Raw genomic sequence first — 17,423 nt, 5'->3', positions numbered from 1 at the left:
TTGAAAAGTTCTCTTTCATAATGTGACTTGGCCAATAGTCTGAAGCCTCCAAGCAGCCCAAAGCAAGTAGGCTTCCTCATACTCTGACCCTGCCTTTCCCATCTCTTATTTCCCCCATATCTGAACCTTAATACCTCTTCCTCTTCATCTTCCTATTATCCTCCCAGCAGTGATTTGTTAGATTGAGGATGATTTATGAAGGAGCTATTTTTGACCCTGTCAACTCATCAAAGACTAATATCTGGGAATCCTCTGAGACACTGTTAAGCCACATGGCTGTTTTGTAAGCTCCTTGAGGGGTTATTAGTTCAATAGGTAGTCCTGTGGTTGGTACAAATAGGTTATCAATAATAGAACAGTGCAGTGAATGGATAGGTAAAAGTGCCTGTTCCTCAAGGATCAGGCTTATTGATCATGAGTGAATTATTAGGATGGTAGTGTATTATGTTAACAAGGGCTTTGGTTTGACTTTGTGTAAATTCACGTGGCCACTGCAGATACTTGGCTCTGCCACTCATTAGTTGGGCAAGTTAATGAAATGAGGCTCAGTGTTCTCCACTACCAAATGGAAATACTAGTCCTTATCTTATGGAACTGGTGTGAGGCTTAAATAATATGGTCTCAGAAAGTGCTCAGTATACAGCCTAATATAAATAAGGTGCTTGATGAGTGGGAGCTGTTTTTATTATCTTTATTATGATCAGTTGACTTGAAGACCATGAAAATTATAATGCCCACTCTAAAAAGTCAGCTTTTAACATCCTTTCACTGGTAGGGGTCTTGGTAAGTAGAAATGCATGATTTAGTCTTTCCAATTTTTTAGTCACATTAGAATGTGAGTTCTGGAAAAGGCAATGGCACCCCACTCCAGTACTCTTGCCTGGAAAATCCCATGGATGGAGGAGCCTGGTGGGCTGCAGTCCATGGGATCACTAAGAGTCAGACACGACTGAGTGGCTTCACTTTCACGCATTGGAGGAGGAAATGGCAACCCACTCCAGTGTTCTTGCCTGGAGAATCCCAGGGACGGGGGAGCCTGGTAGGCTTCCGTCTATGGGGTTGCACAGAGTCGGACACGACTGAAGCGACTTAGCAGCAGCAGCGGCAGCAGCAGAATGTGAGTTCAGTCAGGAGTGGTAGCACCCATTCCTTATGTCCCGTTTTTATTGCTTCCTATAATTAATATACAAGAAAATATAAGCACAATATAAAGAGACATGCTTCATAATTTTGTTCTTAGTGAAAGAATGAAAATGAAATTAAGACTTTCAGTTTGTATTGTGGTTATATTTTCTTTCTTAATTTTAATGTACGTCTAAGAGCTGTCAGATTGTGTGAGGTCAGCTACTGCTGCTCCAAGAATCGTCCCATGTAAAATTCCAGGTAGAATGTGAGACAGTGATTGCGACTTGGTGTGTCAGAAGTGCGAAGTGTGAATTCTGGCTCCTCAGTGTAGCTGCCATAGTGACTGAGTGAACACTGCCTCCTTAGTTAAGTCAGACCTCTCCCCCAGTTCTCTCTCTGGCTTCTGGGCACATGAGGTCCTCTGACTTTACTGCTGCTGCTAAGTCGCTTCAGTCGTGTCCAACTCTGTGCGACCCCCATAGACGGCAGCCCACCAGGCTCCGTCGTCCCTGGGATTCTCCAGGCAAGAACACTGAGTGGGTTGCCATTTCCTTCTCCAATGCATGAAAGTGAAAAGTGAAAGTGAAGTCGCTCAGTCGTGTCAGACTCTTAGCGACCCCATGGACTGCAGCCCACCAGGCTTCTCCATCCATGGGATTTTCCAGGCAAGAGTACTGGAGTGGGGTGCCATCGCCTTCTCCTAGGGCAGTGTTTTTGGAATGTGATTAGAAGACGTTTCACCTGGAGATCTTGTTTACAAGCAGAGTCTGCTTCAGTAGGACTGAGGTGGAACCCAAGGCAAGCATTCCTGACAAGACTTCTGGGTGGCACGCACATTCCTGCACTTTTGAGTTGCAGGCTGTTAAAAGACAGTGACTTATCCCTGAAGATCAGAAGACTTGGAGCCTTTTCTTGCCTTATTTTAAGTCACTTTGTAATTCAACTTTGATTTTCTCTACTCAGCTTTCCTATAACCCTGTGTACAAGACAGCAAAAGAGACACTGATGTATAGAACAGTCTTACGGACTCTGTTGGAGAGGGAGAGGGTGGGAAGATTTGGGAGAATGGCATTGAAACATGTGTAATATCATGTATGAAACGAGTTGCCAGTCCAGGTTCAATGCACAATACTGGATGCTTGGGGCTGGTGCACTGGGACGACCTAGAGGGATGGTGTGGGGAGGGAGGAGGGAGGAGGGTTCAGGATGGGGAGCACATGTATACCTGTGGCGGATTCGTTTTGACGTTTGGCAAAACTAATACAGTGTTTCAGGTTTAAAAAAAAAAAAAAAAAAGAAATACACTCTTTGTAAAGAAGAATATTTTTGGTGGTGGGGACTGCAGCTTAGGTGAGTGACGGGTAGTAAGGTCACAAAGGCAGTAGGCTCTATTGTGGGCAACGAGAAAATCTCCCTTGTTAACCACGGTGCCACAGTCTGTTCCATGGTTGACTGACTAAGCCTTCATGTACCCGTTTAAGGCATTTAGAGCCTGGAACGTTTAGATCCTTTGGAGGACAAGTCCTTATTCCATTTCACTGCTCTTTCTGTGTATTTACTTCTGGTGCTCTAGAGAATCTTTTATTTTCTCTGTCGACTTTCTTTTCTTCTCTCCTTCTAGCGGTTTCTGACTTCTGAAACTTTCCCTTTGAGTTCCATTCACCTCTATAAACGTCAATTAGTTTTTTAAACATCAAATTTAGAAAATAGTTAAATTTACTTCATCAGAAGCTCCAGGAAACTGTTGCAGAAACTCCTCTAGAAGTTTTTCTTCAGATAGTCTAGAGATAAGAGATTTGGCCTGGATTTCAAAGAATTGTAGTTGGGCTGATGATTATCTACTCTGTTGGCTTAACTGACTTAGCCACTCAGCACAGTGCCTTGGTCCCAATTTTTGAGGCTGAAAGATGTTTTAATACATATTATTAGTATATTTATCTTTATGCTAATGCAGTTTTAAACTATAATTTTGAATGTTACTTTTTATGGAGCAAGGGATCCAGGAAGGCAAATAAGTCTGGTGTCCAAGTCACACTGCAGCCTCCTTTTGGGAAAGGATTCCTGGTTGGGCTTGTAGCTCAGTGAAGTTCTGAGGAGCTTGGTATGGGGACTGCTTGATTACTCATGTCTGGGCAGGTGGAAGGAAGGCTGAACTTGGGATATGACAGGCACGGCTCTAGGGAGGAAGGTCAGATCAGTCTCTAGAACTCAGACATCATGTAGTCACAGTGTTCCTGCTGAAGTATCTGATAAGGAAATCTTCATAAGGACACATTTGAACCATCCTTTTGGGCAGGAGGGATGCAGAGTGATGAAAGACTATTTGAATTTTTTCCCTCTTTTTTTAATATTGGCGTTTAGTTGATTAACAATGTTGTGATAGTTTCAGGTGTACAATAAAGTGGCTCAGTTATACATGTTCCTGTCTACATTGTTACCTAGTATTCAGCAGAGTTGCATGTACTGTAGAGTACGTTCTTGTTGGTTGTCCATTATTTGAAGTTAGTCCAGCATTTTTGCCATGGGATTTCTGCTATTTAGATGATGTATTTAACTTTTTTTTAACATTAAAGGAAAAGTGTCTCCCTGAGCACTCTGGCTTATTGCTTGGTGTCTATTCTTCTTTTTCCCATGCAGAGAGCACTGAAGAACAGAGAGACTTATGCAAAGCTCTTTGCTTAATTAAAGACATGATTGCAGCTGTGGATTTAAAAGTCAGCGAATACGAGAAAAAACAAAAATGGCTTGAGATCCTAAATAAGATCGAAAACAAAACATACACCAAGCTCAAAAATGGCCATGTGTTTAGGAAACAGGCACTGATGAGTAAAGAGAGGACCCTGTTATACGATGGCCTTGTCTACTGGAAAACTGCTACAGGTCGTTTCAAAGGTACTGTGGCTTTAACAGATCAGTTTCTCTCTCTAATGCACATTATTCATTTAATAGAGGACAGATTTTCCAAAGAAAAATGGTTCAGCAATGCAGGCACACACACAAACTGTGGGTCAGTGGAAAGACTGCTGCAGGGTCTAGTTGGAAACCTCAACAGGTAGAGGTGGCCTACCCTGCACACCTTTGGGGAGAGTTTGCTGCCCCCAAGCAAAAGGCTTCCTAAGTGTTGCACGGGTTTTCAAGTTTTCGATCAAGTCTGAATCAAAGGCACTGAGAATCCTAATTGGTGGCATGGAAATATTGTTCTGGAAAATATGCCTACACACCCAGAGTCTATGGTGTGCCAAGCCAGCCCAGGGCTCAGACCATTGAGGAGAGAAATAAACTCTAAACATCTTTGGTACGGAGTGACATAATGCATGAATATACATGTTAACATTGGGGGCGTTCGCTACCGAGCAGTCATCTGTTAATCTGGTCAGAGTCTAAGACAGTTTATTCTGATCCTTAAGGAATGATTCTGTAGCTCGCACCTTGCCTGAGGCTTTGTCAACACTGGCCACTGGACTTAATAGGATTTTGTTTTTCACTGAATATTTTTCTTCCATTTTTGAAAGCTACAACATTAAATTTTGCTGGAGATTTAGCTGTATTGACAGCGACAGACACAAGCATGCACTTAAATGCCACTTACTTACTATGTTATCTCTAGAGTAAGCCTTTAGCTATCATAATACAGGCGTTTTCATAAAAGTTTTATAATTAGACTTAATCATAGGTTTTTAATATTTAATTTTTTTAAACAGGAAATGAGAATTTTAATAAGGGCATTGAATTGTGGTTTGATTCATTAATACTAGTAATTTTTTTCCTTTGAAGATATCCTAGCTCTACTTCTAACTGATGTGCTGCTCTTTTTACAAGAAAAAGACCAGAAATACATCTTTGCAGCTGTTGTAAGTATTCAGCCATGTGATGAATATTTCAGTTACTTTAATCCCACATCTTCTTGGAAAATGCCTGAAATGCCTAGTGAAATTAAATGGTCATTGACAAGATCATGCCTGTGGTATAGTCCCATTATCAGTGATTACAGTGTTCAGTAACAAGCATCCAGTTGGTTTTCCAAGCATGATGTGAGTTGATTTATCATAACCAGGACTGGTAGTCAGTTGATGCAGCAATTTGATCAATTGTGAAAATATTGAAGTACTTGAATACTAGTTGGTGAATGTGTGCTTAGTCACTCAGTTGTCTCCAGCTCTTTGCAACCTCATGGACTGCAGCCCTCCAGGCTCCTCTGTCCATGGGGATTCTCTGGGCAAGAAAACTGGAGTGGGCTGCCATGCCGTCCTTCAGGGGATCTTCCAACCCAGGCATCGAACCCAGGTCTCCTGCGTTGCAGGCAGATTCTTTACTGACTGAGCCACCAGGGGATCCTCTGCTGCTTGACTATCTTGGTCTTCCCTTCAGAAACCCCCTCCCCTCCCATTCCTGACTTCTCAGCAACTGAGATATTAATGCTGCTTCCCTGGTGGCTCAGAGGTTAAAGTGTCTGCCTCCAATGCGGGAGACCCAGGTTCGATCCCTGGGTCAGGAAGATCCCCTGGAGAAAGAAATGGTAACCCACTCCAGTATTCTTGCCTGGAGAATCCCATGGATGGAGAAGCCTGGTAGGCTACAGTCCACGGGGTTGCAAAGAGTCAGACACAACTGAGCGACTTCACTTTCTTTCTGTCTTTCTGGTACCTCACTCTCTTGATCCCTGCTGGACAGTGACTGCTGTACCAGTTGCTAACTCCATTCGTGCTGTCCCTTCTGCCAAACATGAGAACACCATCCTGGTATCTCAAGTGTAAAGAGGCTTCTTTCTTCATTCTCCCATAGTGGCTATTAGATAATAAGGCTGTTCACGTAACACTGATCTTTGTACTGTGTTATTTAATCTCATTGCCAGCACAGAGTGAGGCATAGAATAGCAGTAAAACCAATATTTTATAGCATGTCTTATGCAGCATCTTGTGGCTCACAGTGACTCAGTTAAAGGTGGAAGATGCTCTCAGTTAACCCCTTATCAGCATTGTGGAGCATCAGGCCCTGTTACAGGGAAGAATCTAAGATGCGGTACCAATGTGAGCAGCATAATGGAAGCTCTCTGCAGTGTTGGTATTTGTCATCCATTGATTGATATGGAATGAATTACTAAACAGAATCGGCCACGTTATGTAATCACCAGTGGATGTGATGTAACAATGAGGCTGAACGTAGAAGTTCCTTTACCTCTTTCCCTTGGGCAGGGGTTGTCAACTCCAGTGTCTTCAGGGATTGGGCAGGAAATATATTAATAAATGAGTAAACCAGCCCGGACTCCTGCTGTCAAGGAGCTGGTAGTGGTAGAGACTGGAGTGGGCTGGTGAATCCATGCCCTTTCCTGCAGAGGGCAGGATGACTCAGCCTTTGCCTGTGTTTTAAATGAGGGCATGGGCCCAGGGATGCTAATCTTCTGCTTTCCCCCAAAACTCAGAAATCTAGTGTTTTTATTTTAAAACAGTGAAATGCTCAGTTTTTAGAGACTGGAAAATTATTTTTAAAAAAGCTCTCTGCAAGCTGACCTAGGCCTTTGCGTCACTAGTTTTTGACATCTGTCTCCAAAGTAGCCAGGTTCCCTCCATTCCTAGAGATTTAATTTGAATTCTTGATCGTCCCTAGTGTCCCTGTGTGGTTCATATGAGTAATCATGGTCCTGCCCCTGATGCCTCCTGGTCTATGGTGGTTAAATGGTGGTTAAACAGGTCTATCCACTGACCTGTTTTTCATTTTTAAAATATCTGACCCCACCACCTCCTCTCCTGCAACACTAAAGTACTGGTTCAAATTATGTGTGTGTGTGTGTTTATATATATTCAGACCTACTCTGCCTCTGCCTCTTTATGTATAGAGACTGCTGACCTTGTAAGCTGAGGAAGCTGAAACAGCATTGCAAGAAGGAAAGTAGATAAGGTCTTATATAGTAAACCCATAATCGAGTAAAGGATATTAAACATGCTCACAGGTGCTCCCTAATTAGAACATGCAGCATTCCAAAAGCTTTGGCACAAAGCAGCTTTGACTTCCACGAGCAGAGGGCAGCACCCAAGACTGAGTAGACCAATGGTTTGTCCCATGGTGGGTTGGTTTCTTGTGTTTGCTTCCCTTAAGAATTGGATGAAGATAGAGTGAAGTGATCCTCTGGTCGTACCCTTGCACACAACTTCAGATGTGGTGAAGCTGGATGATGCTGGGAAAATAGGGTGGCACTAAGGAGTCCCCAAGGAGGGCTGGAGTGGCATGTTCTGGATAAAGGCATCTCTTGGTTCCTGGGGCAGAAGCAAAGCTGCGTGCTGCAGCCAGCTCATTAAACAGTGGTAGAAGCCACAAACCAAAGAAGATTCTTCATATTTAGCCCCCAAAGTGTTCATTATGTAGGCATTCTTTTGGCCATTTGTTCAACTATCGCTACCTACCAAAATTAGCATTATCCATGTTTTTTTATTCATCTTTGAATCCCCAGTGCTTAGAAGGAGGCCCTGAAGGATCACAGTAAATGTTGATAGGAAAAGTGATTTAATCAGCCAAATTTTAGACTTTGTTCCTATTTCCGTCTGATGGAATTATGCCAAATAGAGTTCTTCAAACATTTACTGAGTTGCCTACTTTATTCAAAACAATGCGTTAGGTATATGAAGATGAATTAGACCCACTTCTGCTTACCAAGAGCTCACCTATCGGTTGGTGAGAACAAGAGGCATTTGCCCGTGGGAGTGAGCCTCTGTGCTTGGTTCTGTGGTAGCAGGAGACACTGGTCCTGGAGAATCTGGGGTCTTGCCTCTCCTTGCTTACCTTTCATTTTAATAGATTTCTCTTTGGTGCTTGGGGTTCTGTACGCATCACCTTGTGAAAACACTGTTGCTGTTAAGTGCCAAATCCAAGGGTCACTTTAGGTCTTCCAACCCTCTTAATCTATTCATAATGTTTGATACACTGTTTCCATGCCCTTCTAGAAAAGTCTCTCTATCCCTCACTACTGCCTTTTTGGATATTTTTTCCTATTGCTCTGATTGTTCTTTTTAAATGCTATCTTTTAAAATCATCAATTCCTAAGGATATTCTCTTGCATCCGCTTTTTCCATCCGCTTTTCACCATACCTTTTTCATTGGAGAACTTACCCACTTCCACAGCTCTTCCGGAAAGGTTGCATTGAGATATTTGCCTAATACTGTCACTTTCCTTAGCTATTGTGTTTTGAGAGACCCTTCCTTTAAGTAGGACACTGTTTCATCTGCAGCTCATCCTGTTTTATGTAGGATCAGAAGCCATCAGTTATTTCCCTTCAGAAGCTCATTGCTAGGGAAGTTGCGAATGAGGAGAGAGGAATGTTTTTGATCAGCGCTTCATCTGCTGGTCCCGAGATGTATGAAATCCATACCAACTCCAAGGAGGAAAGAAATACCTGGATGAGACGGATCCAACAGGCAGTAGAAAGGTAGCATTTCCTTCTGTCCACTATTGTGGGAATGGACTTGTTCTGTTGGGGAAAATAATCTAACCATGTCTCCCCTGCATGAAATCTCAGCCTCAGCTAGAAGGGTCTGCTCCCTGTCCCCTGCTCCCGCCTGCCATAGCCCCTCATCTGCATCTTTGTTCTCCACACCTCCCTGCATGTAACGCCCCGTCTCCCTCTGCCTGTGTGACTCCCGCCCGTCTTGGTACAGCTGTGACCCAGCATCTTCATGAAGACCTCCGCAGTTCCACTGGTCTCTTCCTAACCTGAAATCCCTTAATACCTGCTCCCAAAGCATTTATTTGATGCTTGATATCTGCTACTGCCTTGAAGCTATTATTTTATTTATGTCTATATGTTTGGTTATTAGATTGGAAGCTCCTCGAGGGCAGGGGCCATGTCTTCTGTTTTTCTGTGTCCATAATTCAGAAGAATCATTCAATAAACATTTTTAGACCAGTGGATCTGTATCAGCTGACCCCTCATTGCTGGTGCTATGACAGTTTTTATAAATGGGGGTGTGAGGGTGATCGTTCTTAATGGTAATTTGATTAGATCTTGAAAGATGTATAAAACTCCTCCACCTCCACTGCACTCCACCCAGCCTGGCACCCTACCTCCATCCACCTCTAGTCTCTCTACTCTTACCCTCATTAAGAATGGAAATACCCAAATGCAGTAGAAAGCAAAAAGTATTCTTTTAATTGTACCTACTCCTGGCATTGGTATTGTGTATGTAGATGTTTGTGTATGTGTGTGTTTGTTGGAATATTTGAGTCATCCTAAATTGCTCACTTTGAAAGCTCTCTTACATTATGCAAGCTCCATTATATACTCAAGAAAACCAAATCTCTTGGCCAGGGGGCATGATGAATTCTCTTTATGCTAAATTTTTCTTTTCTGAATAATTCTTCTGCCAAGTTCCCATGTCTTTCTAATGAACCTAAAGAGACCTGGGTATGGTTTCAGTTGTCTCTCTTGGCTGTTGTCTTTTAAAGTTGCCCAGAAGAAGAAGGGGGAAGGACAAGTGAGTCTGATGAAGAGAGGAGGAAAGCTGAAGCCAGAGTGGCGAAGATTCAGCAATGCCAAGGTACAGAGCAGACGCCCCTGTGTCCTGGTCACGCGGTTCTTCTGGGAGACTGGGAAGGCCCAGGTGGCGTGAATAGGAGTTCAAGACTGAATAATTAATTTTGTGCATGCACCCAAGGCCCACCCTGGCTGCTCTCAAAAAATGTATATATATTAATATATATTGATACTAGAAGTGCTCAAATAAAATGACTCCCTACCTCTTCCTCCTTAGTGATTAAAATATATATGTTTAAAATTCTGCATATAACATGACAGTAATTATGGGCAGTGTGGCGCAGATAGGCATGGGAGCTGTTGTCTAGTGTTTTTAAAAATTAATTTATTTTTGGCTGTGCTGGGTCTTTGTTGCTGCACGGGCTTTTCTCTAGTTGTGGTGAGTGGCGGCTGCTCTCTGGTTGTGGTGTTTGGGTTTTAATCTCACATACAGATTCCTGGGTGGAGAGCAGCCGTTGCAGGGCCTTCTCTGGTTGCAGAGCACGGGCTCTCGAGCGCAGGCTCAAGGGTTGTGGCACGTGGATTTAGTTGCTCCATGGCACGTGGGCTCTTCCTGGACCAGGGATCGAACCCATGTCTCCTGCATCGGTAGGTGGATTCTTCACCACTGAGCCACCAGGGAAACCCCGTTGTGTAGTGTTTTGATTTTAGATCCCAGCACTGTTAGGCCACAGTTGACTGACTTTGGACAAGGATCATAGGAACTCTGGTCCTTGGTTTCCAAATCTGTGAAATAAGGAAATTAAATGAGCTCAGTGATTCTCACCTCTCACTGGGCATTAGAATCACTTGCAGAGGTCTTTAAAAATTCTGATGCCTGGATTTCACCCTCAGCCAACTCACCCAGAATTTGAGGGCAATGGGCTGTACACGCCAGGATTTTAAACTCCCCTCTGATGATTCTGAGGCAGACTGAGAAGCCCTGGATTCGCTGCTGGTTGTGGTCCCTTTAAGCTCTAAGAATTGTGTGACATGCTGAAATTAGAGGAAGACGATGCATGCGAAGATGGTTAAAGAAATTGGATGTTGAGAAACCAAAAATGTAAACCGGTATGTTTGGTTTGACCAGGACTGGCTGAAGGCCGAGCGGCCCGGCCCTGGCGTTGTTTTCCCTTGCGGGAAGCTCTCATCATGGACAGCGCCGCCTCAATTTTCATTCCTGAGCTTCAGGTTTAGTCTTAATAGAAAACAGCCTGAATAAACAAAGATTGGCTTTGCAAGGTTTTCTGGAATTAGGGGAATTGGAAGGGAAACAAACATTTATTGAGTACAACAAATTTACAGAAGAGACAGTGGAAGATGTTTAATCATCTGCTGGAAGCTACAGTCACCAAATAGAAAGTTAGGATTTGAATCTATGTTTGTTCCACCCAATGACTTGTACTTGACCTGTTCAACCGTCCTGCTTGCTAATTAGCAACATTTTTGTCTTAGAGCCTGGGTTTTCATTTGTTATATTCATGTGACAATTTTCAATGATAAATACTATTTCTTAGAAATACTCAGTAACCAAGATCAACAAATTTGCACATATTTGGAAGAGAAACTGCATATCTACGCGAAACTTGGAGAACTGAGTGGATATCAGGATGTCCATCTAGAGCCCCACCTCCTCATTCAACCAGACCCCGGAGAGCCTCCCCAGGCAGCCTCATTACTGGCCGCAGCACTGAAAGAGGGTAAGTTGCTTCCAAAAGGATTTTTCTCAACAGACTCCCAAAATGTTTATTAAGCAGCTACTATGTGCCATGTGTTGTGGTCTTGGAGCTGAAGATACAGCAGAATAAATCCTTATTATTCAGAGACAGAGTCCTTACTGATTCCAGAAACAGCAAAATATATTTTTAAAAAAAATGTCAGTTTGGTTCAAGTGCTATGAAGGAAAATAAGGATAAGAGGAATAGAGAGTGATGGGGTTGGCTGCTGCTGCTGCTGCTGCTGCTAAGTCACTTCAGTCGTGTCTGACTCTGTGCGACTCCATAGATGGCAGCCCACCAGGCTCCCCTGTCCCTGGGATTCTCCAGGCAAGAACACTGGAGTGGGTTGCCATTTCCTTCTCCAATGCGTGAAAGTAAAAAGTGAAAGTGAAGTCGCTCAGTTGTGTCTGACTCTTAGCGACCCCATGGACTGCAGCCTACCAGGCTCCTCTGTCCATGGGATTTTCCAGGCAAGAGTACTGGAGTGGGGTGCCATCGCCTTCTCCAGATGGGGTTGGGGAGGTTCTAATTTTGTTAGGATGACCAGGGAAGTGCTCTTTGATATGGTGATATGTGAGCAGACAAGAAGGAAGTGAGAAAGCAGAGTAGACAACTGGAGAAAGAATGTTCCAGATTGGAGAACTGCAGGTGCAAAGGCCCTGAGGCAGGCGAGCACCCAGCTTGTTTGAGGAACAGCAAAGGGGACAGTGCAGGTGGAGTGAAATAGGGGTGGAGAGTGGCGGGAGATGAGGGACAGCGCCTAGGACGTGGGTTACATAGATGAGATCAAGATTAAGTACTTTGAATTTCATTGTGAGTGACATGGGAAGCAGTACAGAGTTTTGAGTAGAGGAATGTCTTGATTTGTGTTTTTAAAGGAACCCTATGAGTGCAGTGTGGGAGAATAACAGAGTCTAGGGCATAACCGTGGGAGTTGCTGGCTGGGGTAGGTGGAGGACGAGGTCAGTGAAGGGGAAAAAGTTAGGGAGATGAGAGGCCAGGGTGTTGGAGGACCATGTTCATAGAGTTGCGATGACAGAGAATTTTGACAAGAGTAGCACTGGGGGAGGGGAGAGGACTTATGCCAGGTGCTGTGTTGTTTGAGAGTCTGTAGATGAATGACAACCAGGAGGGCCAGTAAGTGGTATAAATCTGGTGGCATAAAATTCAAAGGAAAAACAGGTTTAGGGAGGAAATAGGGCTAATAGTTGACTCATTGGAAAAGACTCTGATGCTGGGAGGGATTGGGGGCAAGAGGAGAAGGGGACGACAGAGGATGAGATGGCTGGATGGCATCACTGACTCGATGGATGTGAGTCTGAGTGAACTCCGGGAGTTGGTGATGGACAGGGAGGCCTGGTGTACTGCGATTCATGGGGTTGCAAAGAGTCGGACACAACTGAGCGACTGATCTGATCTGATCTGAGGGCTAATAGACTGGAAGTGACAATAGGGATGGAGGGCTTGGGAGATAAAAAAAAGCCACCACCTGAGAGTGGCAGGGGATGCGGTCATTCAGCACACGGCTTGATAAATTACAGACCGTGGACTAAATGCGTCCCACCTCCCACCACGTGTTTTTATAGTGATAGTTCTGTTGGATCACAGGCACACCTGTGTGTTTCCTCTTGTCTATGGCTGCTCTCTGGCTACAATGGCAAAGATGAATAGTTGCAACAGGCAACTGAATAGTTGCAGTAGGCCCACAAAGCCTGAAATATTTACTCTCTAGTTGTTTGCAGAAAACATTTGTTAAGTTCTGTCTTAGAAATCTCAGCACACTACCTCTGGAAGAGGATTTAGAAGTCATGGAATCTGTTGCATCTGTTTCACAGTTGAGGAGACTGAGCTTTTAAGGAGGGCATGTGTGCTCAGTTTCTCGGTCATCTCTGACTCTTTGCAACCCCATGAACTGTAGCCCACCAGGCTCCTTTGTCTATGGGGATTCTCTAGGCAAGAATACTGGAGTGGGGAAAAAAAAGGAATACTGGAGTGGCTTGCCATGCCCTTTTCCAGGATATCTTCCCAACCCAGGGATTGAACCCAGGTGACCTGCATTGCAGGTGGATTCTGTAGTGTCTGAACCACCAGGAAAGCCCAAGAATATTGCAGTGGGTAGCCTATCCATTCTCCAGGGGAACTTCCCGACCCAGGAATCAAACCAGGATCTCCTGCATTGCAGACGGATTCTTTACCAGCTGAGCTACCTGGAAAGCCTGAGGAGGGCATCAGTTCAGTTCAGTTCAGTTCAGTCGCTCAGTTGTGTCCGACTCTTTGCGGCCCCATGAATCCCAGCATGCCAGGCCTCCCTGTCCATCACTATCTCCCGGAGTTCACTCAAACTCACGTCCATCGAGTTGGTGATGCCATCCAGCCATCTCATCCTCTGTCATCCCCTTTTCCTCCTGCCCCCAATCCCTCCTAACATCAGAGTCTTTTCCAATGAGTCAACTCTTTGCATGAGGTGGCCAAAGTACTGGAGTTTCAGCTTTAGCATCATTCCTTCCAAAGAACACCCAGGGCTGATCTCCTTTAGAATGGACTGGCTGGATCTCCTTGCAGTCCAAGGGACTCTCAAGAGTCTTCTCCAACATCACAGTTCAAAAGCATCAATTCTTTGGCGCTCAGCTTTCTTCACAGTCCAACTCTCACGTCCATACATGACCACTGGAAAAAACATAGCCTTGACTAGATGGACCTTTGTTGGCAAAGTAATGTCTCTGCTTTTCAATATGCTGTCTAGGTTGGTCATAACTTTTCTTCCAAGGAGTAAGCATCTTTTAATTTCATGGCTGAGTCCACTGATGGAGAATCTCTCACTCATTTATTCATCAGATATGCATTAAGCATCTACCTACCATGTGCATACCAGACCACCTTACCTGGCTCCTAAGAAATCTGTATGCAGGGTAAGAAGCAACAGTTAGAACTGGACATGGAACAATAGACTGGTTCCCAATTGGGAAAGGAGTACATCGAGGCTGTATATTGTCACCCTGCTTATGTAACATATGCAGAATACATCATGTGATATGCCAGGCTGGATGAAGCACAAGCTGGAATCAAGATTGCCGGGAGAAATATCAATAACCTCAGATATGCAGATGACACCACCCTTATGGCAGAAAGTGAAGAGGAGCTAAAGAGCCTCTTGGTGAAAGTGAAAGAGGAGAGTGAAAAAAGCTGGCTTAAAACTCAACATTCAGAACACTAAGATCATGGCATCTGGTCCCATCACTTCATGGCAAATAGATGGGGAAACAATGGAAACAGTGACAGAGTATTTTTTTTTTTTGGCTCCAAAATCACTGCAGATGGTGACTGGAGCCGTGAAATTAAAAGACACTTGCTCCTTGGAAGAAAAGTTATGACCAACCTAGACAGCATATTAAAAAGCAGAGACATTACTTTGCCAACAAAAGTCTGTCTAGTCAAAGCTATGGTTTTTCCAGTAGTCATGTATGGGTGTTAGGGTTGGACTATAAAGAGAGCTGAGCACCGAAGAATTGATGCTTTTGAATTGTGGTGTTGGAGAAGACTCTTGAGAGTCCCTCGGACTGCAGGGAGATCAAACCAGTCAGTCCTAAAGGAAATCAGTCTTGAATATTCGCTGGAAGGACTGATGCTGAAGCTGAAAGTCCAATACTTTGGCCCCCTGATGCAAAGAGCTGCCTCATTTGAAAAGACCCTGATGCTGGGAAAGAGTGAAGGCAGGAGGAGAAGGGAAGATAGAGGATGAGATGGTTGGATGGCATCACCGACTCGATGGACATGAGTTTGAACAAGCTCCGGGAGTTGGTGATGGACAGGGAGGTCTGGCGTGCTGCATCTATGGGATTGCAGAGAGTCAGACTCGACTGAGCAGCTGAACTGGACTGAACCATGTGGACTATTGTTGGTGCCAACTAAGGAAAGAGTAATGCTTTCATAAAAATCTCTAGTGAACAAAACACAAAGAAACAAGGTAATTTCAGGAAGCCAGTAAGATAATGGGATTGGATGAGGGGAAGGCTTTAATGTAGAGAGGTCAGGGAAGACGCTCTGAGGTTATGTTTTGAGGTGAGAATTGACCGATGAGAAGCCAACTGTCTGGAGACCTTGGGGAAGACAATTCCTGGGCTGAGAGAATGTGAGTTTGTAGCCCCTGCATCGGCAATGAGCTTGGCATGTTCAGTGAAAGAAGGAAGGCCAGGTGGCAGGAGGCAGAGGAGACTCTGCTATGGGTGGGTAGGGACCAGATATTTGTAGACTGTGGTTAAAGAGAGAGGGAGAGAGAGATTTTATTCCAAAACCAATGGAAAGTTAGTTGTTGGAAGCTTTTAATCATGGGTGTAGCATGATCTTATTTATGTCTTGAAAAGAATGAGGGTTGATGAACGGAAAACAAGATCAGAAGGGGAATAGTTTGCCTGGAGACTGTTAAGAAGCGGTTACAGTGAGAGAGGCTGGGGCCTTGGTCTAGACCAGGACTGTTGGCAATGCAAGTAGAGAGAAGAGGGTAGAGACGAGAGAGGTTTTAGAAATAAAGCCCAAAGGCTGGATTGACATGAGCCAGGGGCCCTCTCATTATCCTTGATGATGTCTTTATCACATAAGTTACGTGCTCGCAGTTTTAGCCTGTGCTGCTGGGCGTTCTGTGGTGCTCTGACACCTGGCTGGCAGAACTTGGCGCTGATGTGCATTGCCCTGCAGCAGACTTAGTTCTATATGTCTCTTTCCTCCTCTGCAAACTCACCTTATTAGTTAGCAGATGCCCAGTGGCCCCCAGAGTAGGTGCTCAATGACTAGCTGCTAAATTGAATCACTGGACAGATAGTGTTTTAGAAATATTTGTAGAATCCTCAGAATTATACTATTCTCCATGCTAATTGCAGACTTTTCCTTGTCATTAAAAACCTGCCTTTCTCGGTGTGGTGTTTCCCAGTCTTACCAGATCTCAAGAGGAGCCTTTGGTGCTCTTTAAAATTCAACTCCTCTGTTTTCTTCTCTGGATAATCTGATCCAGTAGGTCGAGGTGTAAGAATTGGGAACCTGTATTTTATTTAAGGCATGTTTGGGGAAATTCTCTTTTGAAGAATAACTAATATTTCTGAGTAGTTAGTTTGAAAATCCTAATGCCTGATATTATATTTAACTGAGTTTCAGGAAGTTTTTTTAAAGCATACTATTTTACTGAAAGTTGCATTTGAATTATTTTTATACTGCGAGTTTTTTTAAAAAAATTGAATTAATCCTATATCATAAAATGATACTGAAAGTATTGGTCTAAATTTCAGGTGGGTAAACTTTTTCTGTAAAGGGCCAGATAGTAAATATTTTAGGCTCTGCAGGCCATGTACAGTTTTTTGGGAACACACTCTTCTTTGTGCATGGATGTGTATTTTAATACAACTGTAAAAGAGGTAAAAGTCATTTTTAGCTCCTGGGACGTATAAAAACAGACACAGGTAAAATACAGCTTGCTAACCCCTGAACTAAATAAAAAATGTGTGTGTGTGTCTTTTAAATTGGCTTTTGTTTTCCTCCTCCTCAGCTGCGAGTCTGCAAGTGGCAGTGGAGGCTTCCCAGACGAGCGATGCGTTCCAGTCCCCCGAGGAAGGTTGCGGAGAACCTGCTATGCCGGACGTGCTCCGTTCTCAGGACGCACCAGGATCGTCTACTGCTTGTAAGTGAGCATGCGGCCTTCGCGGTGAGCCTGGGCACAGACCTGGAGCGTAGCGGGGGCACATAAGATGAAGGCAGCAACTGTGCCCTGATTTGGAGGGTTCTGAGTGTGTTCTTTAGGAAACAATCTGAGAATAAATACGCAGGCCTGCTTGACCTAAAGTAACGACACTGGTGTTCCCAGGACCAGGACTTAGAGAGTGGCTGTAGGCGGTGCTGCCCAGCGTAGGCGACTCAGGCAGGCAGTGACCTTCCCCACACCCTGCCCTGCCTTGTGTTGGCTGTGACTTAACTGAATGCAGTCTTGCAAGAGCTTTTGCAGTTTTGGGTTTTTTTTTTTTGGAAAAGGGTCCCTGCAGTTCATTAAAAAGTAAGTCCTTTACCTTCATCTCATATGGTCAACTGAGAAAACCAA

The 17,423-nt window shown here is 44.1% G+C and overlaps 1 protein-coding gene and 1 non-coding gene across 12 annotated transcripts in view; both read left to right on the top strand.

The window, feature by feature from the left end:
* The window catches only part of ARHGEF28 (Rho guanine nucleotide exchange factor 28), a 350,788-nt gene that overhangs the window by 286,678 nt on the left and 46,687 nt on the right, over positions 1-17,423 (top strand). For all 11 annotated transcript variants that reach the window (XM_044932457.2, XM_044932463.2, XM_025270861.3 and 8 more), the window contains 6 exons: positions 3,763-4,017; positions 4,900-4,976; positions 8,365-8,543; positions 9,560-9,651; positions 11,144-11,326; positions 16,878-17,009. In XM_044932457.2, coding sequence (XP_044788392.2) covers positions 3,763-4,017; positions 4,900-4,976; positions 8,365-8,543; positions 9,560-9,651; positions 11,144-11,326; positions 16,878-17,009 — 918 coding nt within the window. The remainder of the gene's footprint in view (positions 1-3,762; positions 4,018-4,899; positions 4,977-8,364; positions 8,544-9,559; positions 9,652-11,143; positions 11,327-16,877; positions 17,010-17,423) is intronic.
* Positions 5,549-5,621, top strand: TRNAW-CCA. Its single transcript has one exon. It is a non-coding gene; the product is annotated as a tRNA-Trp (tRNA).

Source organism: Bubalus bubalis, chromosome 19, assembly GCF_019923935.1.
Source record: "Bubalus bubalis isolate 160015118507 breed Murrah chromosome 19, NDDB_SH_1, whole genome shotgun sequence".
NCBI lineage: Eukaryota > Metazoa > Chordata > Mammalia > Artiodactyla > Bovidae > Bubalus > Bubalus bubalis.
Note: the sequence above shows the minus strand (reverse complement) of the source record. Positions and strands in the feature narration are given on the sequence as shown.